We start from the raw sequence: 17,161 nt of genomic DNA on the forward strand, positions 1-17,161 counted from the left end.
TATGGAAACCTCTCTGCTTTAAATAGAAATTCGAAAGAAGTCTGAATCATCTTATAATGAACAAATAATCTATCGCAAAATAAAAATATTATCTACAATAGAAAATTTTTCTTTTATGAAACTGCAGGTCATATTTAGGCTTTACTTATTTCACCCTGCAATTCAAAATGCGGTATTCTCATAGATATACATTAAGCGCCTTATATCGTCTGAATATAATCCTACGTCTCGGAACAAATTGCGATTTATTTTGAAATGAGAGCGAGCGAAACTTTTTGTGGAAAACATCTTGAGAAGAGGAGCAAAAGGAAAATTTCAGTTGCGCGCACTGCTCGGTCTAGCTGGCTAGAAAAATCATACGAGCTTGGAGCACAGACGGATGTTCCTCCTTTTGATCTTGTTACAAGGAGTACGTCCGCAAGCGGTTCGTTAGTCGCGCTACCACGAGTAACTACTACTTTACGTAGGTCTTACGCGTATAAGAACTCAATGAGAGAGCAAGGCTCTTTACGCATGTAAGTATCCATTATAAAAGTGGAACGTTTAAAAATGTTTTAAATAGGACGTCCTCGACGTAACGAATTATAAACTGGACGACCACTCATATATATAATTAAAACTTTAAATGCTGTAAAAATTACATTGAGAAAAAGCTACATTGTCCTGATTGAATCAACAAAATGTAGAATTTGTTTTGTAGGAGCTAAATAGAACCAAACAGATTTTCTGATTGTTATGACTAGATTTTATATTATAGCAAGAGCATTCGATAGACTCAGCTATAGGGACCTGCTTAGCATTTTCCGATTTAATCTATAAAACTTTTAATTATATTAGTACGCGACATCGCTGACAACTTGATACAGTCCTTGTTAAAGTTTCTTGTAAAAAAGGTCACATAAGATTAAAATAAAAGACACAGCATTATAGACGCAGCGTTATAAGACTTTTACTTTTCGTCGATGTTCTAACAGAATAATTCTTTTCTCTTGAATATGAGTCTCTAAATTTGGGTTTGAAGTAAATGAGAAATGTATTTTGATAATATTTTAATATTTTAATATTAATTTTAATATTTTAATAACATATTTGTAATTGATAATATTTTAGTTGTGTCCAGCTAATTAAAATTAATTTAGAGACCTAATAATTCCTGGAAGTTACATCTACTAAAATGTAGCATATAACAGCATGCGATATAACAGCAAATATTATAGAACATCAAAACTTGTGTCTCCCTCAGTACAATTATGTGCACAGTGTATTTACGTCAGCTAACCACACATGATTCTAAATAAATTTAATGTTATTAATAATTCTGGTTTAAGATTTAACAGGAAAAAAAACTAATTATATCATCTAGTAATTCTTACAAGAATTGTGATTTGTTTATTTTTCCACGGATATACTGGTTGAACCTACCAGAATTCTAAATAATGCAACTAGATTCTTTTTACGGTGTAAAGCAGAAAAATTTTGTTGCTCTCGGTTTACCTGAGTAAAAAAAATCATACGAGCTTGAAACACAGTCGGGTGTTTCTTCTTTTGAGATCTTGTTACAAGAAATACATTCGCAAGTAGTTCGTTGGCCGTGCTATCAGGAGTAACTATTACTTTACATAGATCTTACGCACGTAAAAAAGACAAGAAGAGAGCAAGGTACGTGTAAAATCTAATACCACAAAGCGTGGAATGTTTAAAAACTTTTGATTGGACGTACGTATAAGAAAATTGTAAACCAGATGAATGTGAACCTATATACAACAAATTAAAACTTGAAAGTGAACATTGTAGACATAGTAAAATCTATGTTAGGAAGATTTTCTTGCGCACGCTATTTGATACTAACTGGCTGGAAAGTCATACGAGCTCGGAGCAGACGAATGTGTTCCTTCTTTTCAGATCTTATTACAAGAAGTATGTTTGTAACCAATTTGTTACCACGAGTAGTTTTACGTAGATCTCATAAAAACTCAATAACAAGATAACAGAGTTCTTCACATATGTAAGAATTCAATGCGAAGTAAGTTCACATATAATAAATAAAATCTAAATATATGAATGTTTTAGACGTAGTAAAAACTATTTTATAATGTTATCTTATTTCTACAATTAAAGAGTGTATAAAAATTAAACAAATCCATTTTTTTTTAATTTGGATTATGATGTAAAATTATTCTTTATCAATAGCATTACATTATGAACAAATTTGTTCAAACAAGAAATAAATAAAAAAACAAATAAATATAAATATACACATATAGGTAGTAAATAGAAAAAATATCCGGTAAGAACTAAACAAGTCTATTAAGGTTCTTTATTTCTTTTATTGGATTCAATATATCAATCTTAAAACCTAAATTTTTGTTTATATACGTATTATGTGTCCGAAGAAAAATTACTATATGTATAATATATTGTATAAAGAAAAATCTAAAAAAATACTTTTTATATAGAGAAAAATTTTATAAATAAAAAGTAAAAAATTATTGTTATATATATTTTAAATATTTCCTTGTTTACCTTTTATTAATGTTATAAACAAAAATAAATATAAAGTGCTATAAGATAAATGTACCTATAATAAAATTCCTATAAAATAAACAAGTTTAAATGTTTTTTTAACGTTTTTCTTTTTAAATATGATTTTGAAATACTAATTAAAGCCTACAGCTTTGTTTTTATATCTATTATATATGTCCGGAGAAAAATTATTTGTACAATAAATTATTTGAAAATAAAAAGTTTTTTGTTTCCTGAAAATTAAAATTTTTGAACTCGTTTGATTTTAGGTAGGAATTATTTCCTCCCTATTATTTCTAAGTTTCTTAAATTTATTGTTACTTGATTTACAAATATTTCGCAAAAACGTGAAAACTAAAAGTACATGTTTATAAAAAAGTTATCTTAATGAGACATGAAATAATTGATTATCAAAAGGAATTGTGCTTTATAAAGGCGTTCTGTAAAATTGAATTTTAGGAACGTGACGTTCCACAAACAACATCCACGAATCAATGTAAAATAAATTATATTAGTCACAGAGAATCACGCGACGTGCAAATGCATCGCGAATCGCGCCTCTGAGTTTTGGCATAAAAATCCGTCTGAAAAATGTAACACGGAAAACTTGCTGCATCTGGAGAATGCATCCACGAACTCGTAGACTGACGCGTCGCGTTCATTATGGAAAGCAGCACAGCATCGACCGTGGGAGGTATCCACGCGGCGGTGAGATAAAAGCATATGCACTCGCGCCTTATTTCATCTACGCGCGCAAGCTGAATGCGCCGAATTCACGGTCGTTCCATTTAACAAGATAAATTCTTTGATAAATCTCGAATTAGAGCTTCTAGAACAAAATGACTACATTTGGCCATTGCCAAATCCCTTTTCAATTCGCTATATCAAATAGCTAGTTTAATTATATCTCAGTTTAACGCTATTTGTAATTAATGATGTACTGTGATAGTTTCATCCGCATTATATGTAAAACACTGTTTAATTTATGCTTCCCTAATAATCAACAAATATTCTAATAATTGGCACAAAATGTTACATTAAATTCAAATATATTTCATTATAATTGCACAGTAATTTTTCCTTGTACGTTTACATCCTCGAAAGTTTATTTGTGAAAATTCTTGTGAACTTTGTGAACATTGCCTGCGATCTTATTACTTTTAATAGTAGTAGTAATAAAAATAGAAGCATATGTGGGTAGAATTACATCAGTCCCTAGAAGTCACCTAGATCTAAAGAGTCCTTCTGTGTACAGTCTCTCGCTAATTGTAAGTGTTTCTTTGAGCTTAATACAAAGAGCCTGGTTCGTAGCCTAACACAGCATTCTCGGGGTTTTTTTAGGCCACAATTTCCAGGTTCTTAGACTTAGGCAGCCCTACTTCTTTCTACTTTAATGAAACCTCAGTCCTTAAGTTTGATACGCCTTGACGTAGTCTTCAGGAAATATGTAGGGTGGTCATGGCGAAGAGGTACTCTCGATAATTTCTCTCGGTAATTTGTCATTATCTTTTGCGAAAGATGACGTGCAATTAAAAATATTATAGAAAGCGGATATGCGCGGCTCTCTTGCATCACGATCACCACAATATTTTTAGTAAAGAACAATTTATTCTGAATTGGGTAAAAGAGGACGCGTGAGGAGACACGGATCAACCTGCATTACGGTCACTGTCGTGTGAAGCGCAACGTACTCGACCGCAGACGTGCTCGAAATGGCGATGTAACGAGCGTAATAAATCTCATGTCACGCGCGAACTCCGATACTATGATAAGAGCCACCGCGGCGACGCGTAAGGCGACTTAAATATTTCACCGCTGAAATATTTCCGCCCAATTTGCATCGGCCACCAGGTCCGCGCGCTCTTACATGTCCGCGTCGTGCTCTGTGAATACGTAATTTCGGCCACGCTACACCTTTCTCGCAAAGTATCTCTTGATCGCTCCGAGGAAATTCTTGTGACAGCATATCTCGATGCAATCGATTCCTCGGAATGAAAAATGGTTTGGAACGAACGGAACTTCGAGAGATTGACAGAATTGATTGTACACAACAACTGAAACCTTGATTCAGTTGGATACCGTGAGTAAAAAATGAATTTTCTCGAAGGGTGTATCTACTCTCTCTTTTGCTTTCATAAATAAATCTACAATTGTTGTTTGAAATGCAAATTGTTTTTACAAAAATTGGATTGAATAATTTGTATGTCTCATTTTAGAGCACATCTCTACTAATATTATTATATTAGTTGCAATAAATATTTGTAGTAAATTATAATATATAAATCAATGCTAAAATAATGATAATTAAGCAATAAATACATAATTAGATAATTATGTATTAATATCTAATGTATTTATACTAATGAGATAATTTAATAACATATTCTGGCTTTCAATATATGGATCATGCATCAATTTGATTTACAACAATTATACGTCTCGCTATTTAAGTGATAAGAATATTTCAAATAATTGCATTAATAATTCAAGAAAATATCTTTTTATCAATTGTCTTAAACAAATTCTCTTTAACTTTAGTATTTAAATTTTTCACTAATTTCTGATCTAGAAATCAATACACAAATTTTACTTCTTCTTTTTATTAATACTTTTAAGATATATTATCTTGTATTTAATAATAACAGTAATTAAAACAACACTAAATAGAATTCTTAAGAATTTCTAAAAGAAAGAAGAGAAAATAATTTGCAGCGAATATTCGACAACTATTCGATATTCTGCTATTCGGCAATGTTTTTAAAAAAACAAAATAATAATTTTAAAAGTAAAAATAGAAAATAGAAAGTAGAGATGAATAGAAAGTAGAGATGCAACGAATAGTAATATTCGGCACTTAACGAATACCAAATAATGTTCAATCATAAATAGCTGAATATTTGACGAATAAAAACATATGAATGTCGAAGAATATCGAAAAAAAATGTGTCGAACAATTTTCAAATATTTGGCTTAACTCGCCAAATATTCGTTACAATTCTAATATTACCTTAGATAATATTTGAAGTAAATTATAACAGGGAGAAAAATTTGCAAAATTCTCAATAACTCAATTTCACTTTTTATTTTTTTATTTTTATGAAGCACATTTGTGTCAATATTGCGATAGTAAAACAAAATTAATACTTCGTAGTAATATTGATTCATAGAGGCGCGAATGTGTGTCGCTGCACTTTGCGAGCTTGCGGATATTAATTTGAACAAATGCATTACTCAATAAAAACGTCAAAATATATCTTCGGAAGATGCAGCTATTTCCGAAACGGATACCAGATACGAGCGCAGTCGTCGATTATCGTCGGAAGCTGGTGAAATTATCGGGCACGCAAGCCTCGCCACGAAACGCTCAGATATTTTACAAGCATCGCAGATTGTAATTTACGTCGTGCCCTACACCGGATGTAATTTAAACATCGATCCGGTCGCGATACATTACCGTGCGCAAAATACACAACGGGCGAACGAGATTTTGGCGTTCGCCGTAGTGGCGAACGTAGTGCGTTATTCATAGGTACCGGTTGGGGTCGGTTCGGCACGTGCAAATACACGACGGACACGTCGGGCATAGTTGTCGCGATCGAAGTCACGAAGTCCCGCGATTATGGGAGATGCATGGGTATACAGCACCGACCAGTATTCCGCGCGAACATCGACCGATTTATTCCCTTTCCTGGGGACTCGGGGCGGAAAACAGAGAGGGTTACAGAAATTGGATCGTCGCGCAAATTGCATCGGTCTTGTTAAACCAATAATGATTTCACATTACACGCGGAGAACATTTTAAAAAAGCTGTTTTGCGCAGCCAACGCCTCCAAGTTCATCATGAAGCTATCAATTTGTAAACTATGTGAAATGTAGGACGCGTTCGGTTATATAAAGCTGTTACTTTAACTCAAATATGCGTAAACAAACAAATTTTCAATTATGACTGCTTTAATCATATCTATACATAACATAAGTTGATTCCGTTGATTCCAATATCAAGTTTAATCAGGTAATTACGCTTTATACTGCTGTTTTTTAAATAAATTTAATTTTAATTATACATATTGCGTATAGATCTTATTTTAAAATTTAATAAAATTACGAATTACGTGAAAAAGAACATAATAGTTGATATATCTATAGGAATACGTCTACCAAATACAAATTTGCTTTTGTAATGCTTAGAGGCGATGCGAAGGCATTAACATTTCAGAAAATCAACCTACACCAAACTATATTTGTCATTCCATATATCGCGTGTTACAGAGCTGAGTTGAAATGCTATTTGTTCAACCTAATTTAACTTGTGTCTTGTTACATTTTTGCCAACTTCGAAAGAGAGATATTGCGTCTCTAAGATATACATTGTACGATATAATATTGAAATTAGTATATTAAATCTGGAAGTACATTATCTTATCCGTTTTTTATTTTATCAAATATATAACTAGTTGATTGATCGAAATGTTAATTCCGTTAATTTCTACGAAGGTATAAGAGGAGCAATGCACTCTCTCATACCGTTGACCTGTTATACAATTAAGAGTGCAACTTGCTAAATTTAGTAAATCCCCAATTCGGCAAAAACTTACAGTATATAATCACCGTATTAATAATGAATGCGACCTGGCAATTTGCCAGCAACCGTTGTCCGCGCTCCCTGTGACAATACGATCCTGTTAGCATCGCAAATGGACAAGTAACGGGGTCGATAGCTATATCCATCGTCTCTGCAACAGATTAAAAAGTGACCAAAAATGGTGCACGGCGGTATCGTTGAAAAATCTGCATGTTACTTTTTTATATGAATTCGTATTCGCGTAAAATAACGAGCAACAATATGAATAAAACTACAGAACGAACCGACGTTCTAAACTGTAAGTTATCACCTGCAAAATCGCAGTTTCGCACGCGCATAACACTTGTAATAAATTTCATGGACGAGTTGATTTTGGGAAGTGGAATAAGATAAGTTTGGAATATCTTACTCTCTAAAGTAGGTACATTGCACTAATTTCTACTCGCATCCTATTTAACTGTGCTCCCAAGTTAGAGCTATAACACTTTGAGAGAAATCAGCTCATATTAATGTTGTACATTTAGAACATTCGATGTTAGCATCCCTAAATATAACGAAAATATCAGTATATCAGTAAAGATATTACAGCATGTTTATGCAATAGGTAAATTGTATAAACTTAACGTTGCTGTTTATGCTTAGAAATTTTTTTATGTAAGGTACTGATTGCAATTATAATATGTACGTGTAAAAATATTATATTGAAGGATAATAGTAAGTTATATTTTGCACATGTAAAAATTTATTGCAATAAATATTATTAAGTGCCTTTGTGATCAAACAGGCTAAGACACCTGCACGGAATGTCGGAGGATCCAACAAAGGTTGGAGGTAATATTTTTCGCAATAAATTTCTTTACAGTTTTCAGGATAAGGATCATTGAGATGCGTGCAAGCATCAAAATTCTTAAATTGATTAGCAATTTAATTTTCGCGATATTACATTTCTGGGTTCTTCACAAAGCCATGTTTTAAGTACCGGAAAAATGTGGCGCACAATTTTGGGAATCTTGTGAATGTTTGTAAATTCATTTAGAAAATATTGAGCACTAAGATTTACTTTCGACTGGTATAGGCCATTTTCATTATTTAAATATAAAAGTTTAATTTTTTATCTTGCTTAAGGCATCTCTGTATATGTAATAATTCAAAAATTTAAGCTGCAAGTTTAGTATTCTACATTCTTTATATTTTTACTTTAGTATATTCTTATTTTAATTTTATTATCCTTATTTTTAGTAAAAAATCGAGCAAAAAACGTTATCTTTTTTTGTGCGTACAAAAGATAAATTATAAATAAAGAGTTACCGTTATAATCTTTTCCAGAAAATTGAGAAAAGAGAATATCGAAGAAATAACAAGATATTTATAATTTAAAATAGACATTTTGTAATAAGAAATAACTGATAACAAAATCTAATGCACAGAACTCAACCGCTAAAAATTCGCGAATAATTTTATTTGCCAAGGCAGAAATTAAAACAATGTTCTAGCATTCGAGAACATCGTGTGACGTCATGCACTATAATCTCAGACTCGAGGTTATTTCGGAGTATTATGCAACTGGATATTTGATTCTGTCGCCAAAAGTGCGGCGAAGGAGGTCTCGAAATGGTCGATAATAAGTCTTGAAAATTGCGTATTTGCAAAAGAAAACGAAGTAAAATGGGAGACAGATAGCACGCGGAGCTACAATAGAGATTTTTCTTATTGAAAAATATACCTCCACTTTTTCATGGAGAATTTAGATTATCGGGAAAAGCACGGGCTGCGAAGTGAATTCTCGTCGAAATATCTCCAGCTTCGTCTTCGATTCGGCCATTGAAGACCGTCGTGACTGTGTGATACTTGTTTTCTCAGTTAAAAGCCTCGACTATAAAAGAGCCACTGCTCGGCAAAACTAGTCTCTTAGAAGCTCACAAAACTCTACTTCGTCGCATCATAATACAATGTGTTGTAGGGTGTACGGAGCAGAAAAGGCGTGTTTTAGTACGTATATAAATGCAGTTACACTTTATTATAAATTCTTATTCCATCCACATAAGAAATTACTATGCAATGTATGATGAAACTCTCTCTCTCTCTCTCTCTCTCTCTCTCTCTCTCTTAGAAAAATACATTAAAATCTTCAAAATAATTTATTAAATTTTTCTAAAGACAATCAAATCGAAGATTTTTCTAACTAAATAATTTTAACACCAACAATTACAGGCGTACAAAAAGTTTTATTATACGCCTGTGTAATTTTTAACAATATCGATACTAATCAATCATAATTTTAGTAGGTATTCATGAATAACGAGACTTGTGGAAAATTTGATTAGAACGGTAATAAGAAATAAAAATAACCGTAAAGATGTCAGTGACAATAACGCAGTGTTTTTGAGAATGCACGGTGGAAACGAATAATTTATTCTGGTATAACGAGTCCTCCTCGGGAAAAACAGGGGAAATGTGAGGGATAATGGTAGCGATGATCGCGGATAACTATGGTATTTTACGATGTCCTATCTCCACAATAATGGTAGTAGAAGTTTGCGTTCGACTCGATTTTGATTTACAGACAATACCGACGATGTGTCATCGTCGGCAGCATATTTGTCAGAACTCAAATATTGTCAGAATTCGAAATTCTAACGGAATTCGAAACGCGAAATATGAATATCCGCGCGTGAATTCTTCTTACGATGTCACGTTGTATTTCGTTACAGTATGCCATTTATTACTAACTGTGAATCGCAACGCACAGTTTCCACGTTCACAAATCAACTTTTTTTGTTCACACCGCCGCTTCATAAATGCACATATATTGTCACTTTATGCATCTAATAAATATCGATAGCTGTATATAAAAATTTGTTGATTTGACAGCAATGTGCAATCTTATAATGTGAACAAGCAAATGTAATAAACACACATTAAATATTTTTAGGCTTAAAAATAATACTTGATAACATTTTACCTTTTTTCTTTAATCTACTTTGTAAAATTTTGTTTTATGTTTTAACCTGTCTCTCATGCTAACAACAGAGATTGAATATTTGATCGACTAACACGAGTGCAGACTCTTCTTTAAATAATTTACACACATCCGCATGATGATAACAATCGCGTAATAATCAATTTGTGCATAATTAATTTAGTAATATTGCAGAATTATTTATACAGAATTATTTTCGATATGGTTTTCCCATTTATTTACGTATCCATAACTGAGCACTCAGATCACGCGTATATAATCATCCAAATAAAGAAACTTAAAATTCCGTGATTGCGCGAGACAAAAATAACAAGTAAATGCAAATATTTCACTTTTATTTCAACGTTATTAACGCCCGGGTTTCATACTCCAATTCCTTCATATTTTCATTCCATTAGGCAGTAGCATAATATTTACAGTCATATTATGTCCACTCCTATAATATCACACCAGAGATATTACATTTTACATAAATAATCATTACATTACACGTGTTATTGCTCTTTACCGGGAGATGTTAATTCATCGCACTTGTTGCCTTCGTGTGACGGCATATTATCACGATCGACGTAGACAGCCCGAGAGTTAAATTACACCGTACGAAAGACGTAAAAGCGTTACGGCAGCTGTTAACCCGACTGTAATAATAACATAGCGTGTGATTGATTACCCATGTTCCAGGCGTACGTCGATCTGGTGAAGGCCTGGGGCTGGAAGAGTTTCACCATTATCTACGAGAACAACGAGGGGCTCGTGCGATTGCAGGAACTTCTGAAAGCGCACGGACCTAGCGAATTTCCCATTACGGTTAGACAGCTGAGCGAGGGATCGGAGTATCGGTGAGTCAGTTCCATCCACTCTTATTCTTTCACGGCGCGCTACAGCTTCCTCTCCGAGGTAGCGAAGCATTAAGCCCCCGCGGTCTCATGTCGATATTCCAGCGTTTCTCGTTCGTTATACGACGACTTACGGACTTATGTTCTACTTCGTATAATCCGTGATACTCTCAAAGAAATTTGGTCTACCAATTTCGCGAGCGCACCATTATTTTTGCTTTTTATTTATTTTTATGGCACTTTCTAGAAATATTTCCGAATTTACATGGACAGGGAAGCAATGACATAACAAATAAAAATATCGTCTCGCTAGTAAGAAGAATTTATTTTACGAGTTGAGATCTGAGTACGCGTGATTTATATTATTTAAATTTCGTAATCCGCAAATATTCTTCCGGGATACTTTCGCTTCATCAAAATTCATGTATCAATTTAAAGAAATGGAATGCAATCGCGGACTATTCTTTCCAAGAAGCAGAAACTGGTTACATTAATAACTTGTAACCAGTTTCCTTTTTCTTCTCTAGATCCACAGTGATATGAACCAATCATAAGAACCAAGATTTCTTGATTCATCGGACTTTAACGTTCGATCCAGCCCGCGCAATGATTCGAAATGGTCCCGATCGTCCGTTTACGCGTAGATCTCTGTCAGACAGCGTTACATCGAGACAGAGGGGCTTTCTCGCCGTTTGCGATCGATATTATTGCCGCATTAACAGTGAACTCAAACATCAGTCGTGTCGCACGTGGTGCACTGCCGCCGTGCGACTTCACGCCGAGAATGGCCCATTAAGATTGAATCATTGTGGCGGCGTGTAACGCTTGCGATGATCTCAGGCAAAGTCGCGATGTGGACGTGTTGATATCGATCGTCAGGTTGCACCGCCGTTAGGAAACTGTGTCAACTGAAGGACACATCCAATGGGTGAATCTTACCTCTCGCGTTCTATTTTCCGCTGATAACCCGTTTGCTTCGCTTATCCTTCCGGCGATGAGGGCGCCGGAACTGCCCGGAAGAAGCGTTTCACGATTACGGCGCTCCTCGCTAAGCCTTTAATTAAAATTCTGTTAAAGTACAATCAGAATAAAGTAAGGAGTGAGATTTAGCTTTATCTATTTGCATTTATGGAGTCTAATTTGAGACAATTTACAGATTTCAATTTATGATTGGAAAACTGTTCCGACACTCAATGTTTTCCTCAGGGAGAAGTCAAGTCCCATCAATCAAGTCCCATCAATCATCAGCGTAATTAAACGTTCGTAGATGAAAAGAAAATTTGAGGAGGATTTGAAACACTTTTTATTCCTATATTTTGTGTGAAATATGTCTCAACAGTAGTAGAGATAAGTGATACCTATATTTAATACATCTTTTTTGCTACTCCTCGTTCATGAGCCAACATATTCGCACATTTAGAATATTGTTTTCATCTGACCTCTGAAAGAGTTGAAGATATATATATTTATGCTTGCCCTCTGCATCATGCCATATTATTCGTTCTGCGGAAAAAGTTTCTCGTAAATTGCATTATTCATAGAAACGATCCGCGACGGTGACTTATTGCTGCCGCCCTACGGCTAGAAGGGTAAAACGATAGGGATTTGAATAAATTCGGTTAGATTTTCCTCTGGACGTGCAACGTATCCTATCTTAAAATTCATCGCTTGCGCTACATTCTCCTTGTTCCAACAAAGCGACCAATTTACAAAACTTCTGCCGGATCGCACCGTATGCGATGCAATGTGTCGCACGAAGGGGGTGCGCACCTTTTCCTCTCGATGGAACAACACAGTTCTAGAACTTCCGCATGGTAAAGGATTTATAATTTTTTGTCAAGGACTTTAATTTAGATTTTACAGTTAATCTTTAAATAACCATCCTCATCAATCGCTATCGATCGAATTAATATTAACATACTTATTTTTATGTATAAAAACTGAAAACACTGATCGCCATGGCAGTCATCCGTGACTAAGGCGTTATCAAAATTTGTTAAAATGCTTGTAGGAGATAAATGTCATTTAACTTTTAATCGTATTCTTTTTTGATCTAAACATTTTTTAAAATTCTTCTGATATTAGAGTATTTCCAACACAATTTATATACATATTGCAATATATTAATACAATATATATAAAATATGATATGTATTGTATTAAGAATTATAATAAAAAAAATGTTCTCACATTTTCTAAATAGAGAACTATAATCGTTTCTAATAATTATTTTGCATAGTATTTTATTTATACACTGAAAAAAGAGTGGTGACAAATACGTATATTGAATGAAATAATATCAATTAAATATTTAATTAATATAACCAAAAATAATTTTGCTTATCTAAATATTTAACACAGTTATTATCAATTTTAATAATATTTATAATATATTTAAAAAAGCAAAATTATTTTTGGTTGTACCAACAAGTATTTAATCGGCATTTCACCCAATATTTGATAACTATATTACCAAGCTCTTTCAGTCAGTGTACTTAAATATAACGATCAATTCGATTTGCGAAGTTTGAGAATCTAACCCTCTTATAAGTTGAGAGATACCTGTAGATTATTTTTCAAGTGACCAATTCACATAAAAATCGCTAGATTAGATAACGTTAAACGGCTCCCTCAGTATAATATCGTGAATGATAAGTGTGAAGAGAATAAAAATGATTTTAATAACGCAGTACTGCAACCTCAATATATTATTGACGCGCTTGGAAAATTCGATATTGTGTTTTTTCGAGATGTTGAAAGATTAACTTCGATGCGCCCTGACACTGTACAGTTATTCCCCGACGTGAACGAAGGAAATGAACGATGCCTGCGAAGCGTAACGCGGCCACGAGGCGGAAATGAAGTCGTATCTTATCTTGGTCCAACTCCCTACAACCACTCACCGAGATTCGCAAAGTGAATAATTCCCCGACCATTTATTTCGGCGTTCCGCTCTAGCGCGAGTGCTCGCGGTATGGACAAAAGGAGAGCGAACGAAGCCCGCATAGAAACAAGGATCACCGGTGGCGAAATAAAACCGTCTCGTATTTTTCGAGACCAGGAGACGCAAAGAGAAGAAGAAGCCTCGATAAAGTTCGAGACTGAACTTTCTCCAAGACTGAAAAATTCGTATATATATTAAAGATCGATTAAAATTGTCCCATAAAGATTCATGCTGAAGGGAAATTTGGCAAGAGAAAATCACGATATAGGAGCATAGCGCACTTCGATGAGATAACGCTTAAATTATAATTCGCAGTGAGTTCGAGTCTGAATACACTCGGTAAGCTCGATATATGGCTAATTCTCAGAGCGGTGGAGAGATAAGAACGCGCGACTGTACTCGAACGCGTAATGTAGTCGCAGTGATTCTATTAAAACTCACGTGAGCGAGAGAGATTATCACCGAAGCTGTGACTTTCGAAGTGGACGGACACCTGGAAGTGCTTAGCTTTCGTGGAAAAGATTTTCTTTAAGAGAAACGGCTCACGAGCGGATCGACAAGATCGCGCTTTATCGTGGAGAACACTTCGACGGCTAAGAGAAAAGAGAACTGACACGGAAAATCGCGGAGAGGAGAGATACGTGAGTTTCACTGGCGATACATTGCAGTTTTGCGGTTAAACGGCTTATCCGCGCAAACAGTTACCTCTGCATTTCGCAGTCGGCGCGGCCGACAGTGATATAAAACTTTATCTGCGGCGAGCGTAGTCGAGCGCGAGATGACCGCTTCAAAATCACTTTCAACACGCTCAAGATAATATCGGGCGTTGATTTTCGGGAATGGCACTTTCCTATGCAACAAGTGCGCAGTCGAAAACGTAGAGTGGGCCGAACATCATTTGTGGACAACGGGTCAATTTACGACAGAATAAATAAAACTTTAGCTTGAATAATGTACATTTCGCATTAACCAGCTTCAGAGGTGTGAAGCATTTAATGCAATTTTATTCCAATGAAAGAATCATTTGGTTTGTCGTTCATTTCGACAACAACGACATACTTAAAAAATTGTGATTTTGTCTGTAAAGAAAAGGGAATCTTGATAAAAATTAAATACACTGAGTGATGAAATAATAACGAGCTTTTATTCATACAGTCAGCAGACCAAATCACTGTATAGAGCAGAAGAGGGTGTTATGGCTACTGTGAATATTACGGATCATGACTACTATTATCTCCGTTATTAGGTGACAAATTCTAACAATTGCTTATGGAATTATTCGTTTAGTAGTCTGTTATTTTTTTAATGGCGCTAATAGTTGACAATTGTTATAAGGTATTTTTACTTTTACGCACTTTGAAAATTTTCAAAGTACTTGGCACTTAATTGCACATACTTTCTCATTGTTTTTAAACTTGAACGTATTATCACACGAAGGTACATGCACTCGAATATTTTTTTGTTATTAATTTTTTTTATTCGGTTTCTACACATTTCGAATTATGCAAAATTACATGGGATTTTGTTAGTATAAACAAAATTTTCATATCGAAATGTTTTTTCGATAAATCGATTGTCACTCTAGCGGGCTGTGTTTAGAAACATTAGAGATATCCTTGTTTAATATTAAACATGGATAAAATGATATCTCTGATGATTTTTAACGTTTTTGAACGCGGAAAAATTCCAAATCACGAGAATTCTAAAGGATGGAAAATTACAAATATATAATTTTATAACAAAATACTGTGTTTTTTTTAAACAATAATATTTTTAATTTATTTTTGGACTAGCCATATATTACCACTATTTTTCCTCTTCCACCGATTAGGCAGTGATCACATTTTTACAAATCACGTCCCAAGTAATAAATATTTCATTACTTTGAGTCCACAATCTGTTAAACAACACTTTGACGATTGAATGAATATAAAGATTTGATATAAAATATTAATTATTAATCAAGTTATTCAATAAAATAAAAATGGTCATATTATTCTCTTCTCCTCTACTAAAATCATTTTTGAAACGATATTATAAACTTTTAATGATTCAAAACATTCAAGGAAAATGTTGTTTTTTGGGGTATTGTTGTAACAAATGTAAATAACATGGTATATCGAGATTTAAATATCAAAATATAAAAATACAAATTCGCGAAAGAGCACTGTTTCCCTCATATTATTGCATATTTTATGAAATAGCCAGTATAAATACTCAGCCTCACATAAATTTTCCTCATTTTATTATATCACGATTTTCTATACTACAGAAATTGAAACGAATTAATATACATGCAAAAGTTGAATAAAGTAAAGCGATATTATAGACTGAAAGACTTTCGAGGCCATTTGCATGATGAATCGTTTAAGAATTGATATCCGTGTTTACGCATTTTCATATATATATATGGATTAACATCGCGTTTACGCTTAGCGGCGTTTAATCTTCCGCGTATTCGAGAGACCGCGAAAATACGTCGAGCGGTAACTCAAACGATTTGTCTATATATCGAAATCGGGAAGGTTCTAAGGTTCCGTATCAAGCAAACTGCGAAAGGCTGGCGGACGTCGTCGTTAAGTCACTCGCCTAATGGAGAGAAACGAGAAAATCGAAGGAAACCGCACGCGCGCGCAAGAGAAAGAGAGAGAGAGAGAGAGAGAGCTGGTACGGCATAAGTAATTGAAATGTTTCGAAGCCAGCCATGTGGAAATGCTCGATTTCGGGGTATACGTTCGGCCTCCGTCTACAGTTATACGACCGGCATGATGATAAGAGAAGCTTCCCTCTCGAGAAGACTTCAAACGCATCAGCCAATCCGCCATGGCCACGAACTTCGGGGTAGTTTCCGTTCGCAGCCGCATGGCTGGTCCAGCAGCAGATCTTACGTCACGTTTTCCGCCGTCGACTCTCCACCGTCCGATTGATCAAAGGAACATCGCCGAATGAGCGAGCGGAATACTATTTTTCTTTCCTTGTGCCTGCTTCGTCAATTAGGATCATCTCCACGAGATTCTGCGCGGAAGTTTTTCTTTGACCAACTATACGCAATGCCTCGACCGTGCTTTGGACCGAAACTCTGCATCGGAGATAAAATCATGTATCTGTAATGTTATACGGATATGTACGCGCGATGTATTTCAATTTTCGATAACGCATATGTACGTGAAGCATATAGTATATGTACACGAAGTTATCATTGCGTTACTGATTATTCATCCGTACAAAGGCATTTAATCCATTAAATGCCACGAAACCTCTACACACTTTTTTGTTGTAAATCTTTGTAACTTAAT

General features: G+C 34.5%; 1 protein-coding gene across 7 annotated transcripts in view; it reads left to right on the top strand.

Annotated features, from left to right (window-relative positions):
- LOC105194346 (glutamate receptor ionotropic, kainate 2) overlaps positions 1-17,161 on the top strand; it is a 305,511-nt gene that overhangs the window by 214,162 nt on the left and 74,188 nt on the right. For all 7 annotated transcript variants that reach the window (XM_039447762.1, XM_039447759.1, XM_039447754.1 and 4 more), the window contains one exon: positions 10,767-10,924. In XM_039447762.1, the coding sequence (XP_039303696.1) occupies positions 10,767-10,924 (158 nt within the window). The remainder of the gene's footprint in view (positions 1-10,766; positions 10,925-17,161) is intronic.

The sequence above is a fragment of the Solenopsis invicta genome, chromosome 1 (genome assembly GCF_016802725.1).
Source record: "Solenopsis invicta isolate M01_SB chromosome 1, UNIL_Sinv_3.0, whole genome shotgun sequence".
Taxonomy (NCBI): Eukaryota; Metazoa; Arthropoda; class Insecta; order Hymenoptera; family Formicidae; genus Solenopsis; species Solenopsis invicta.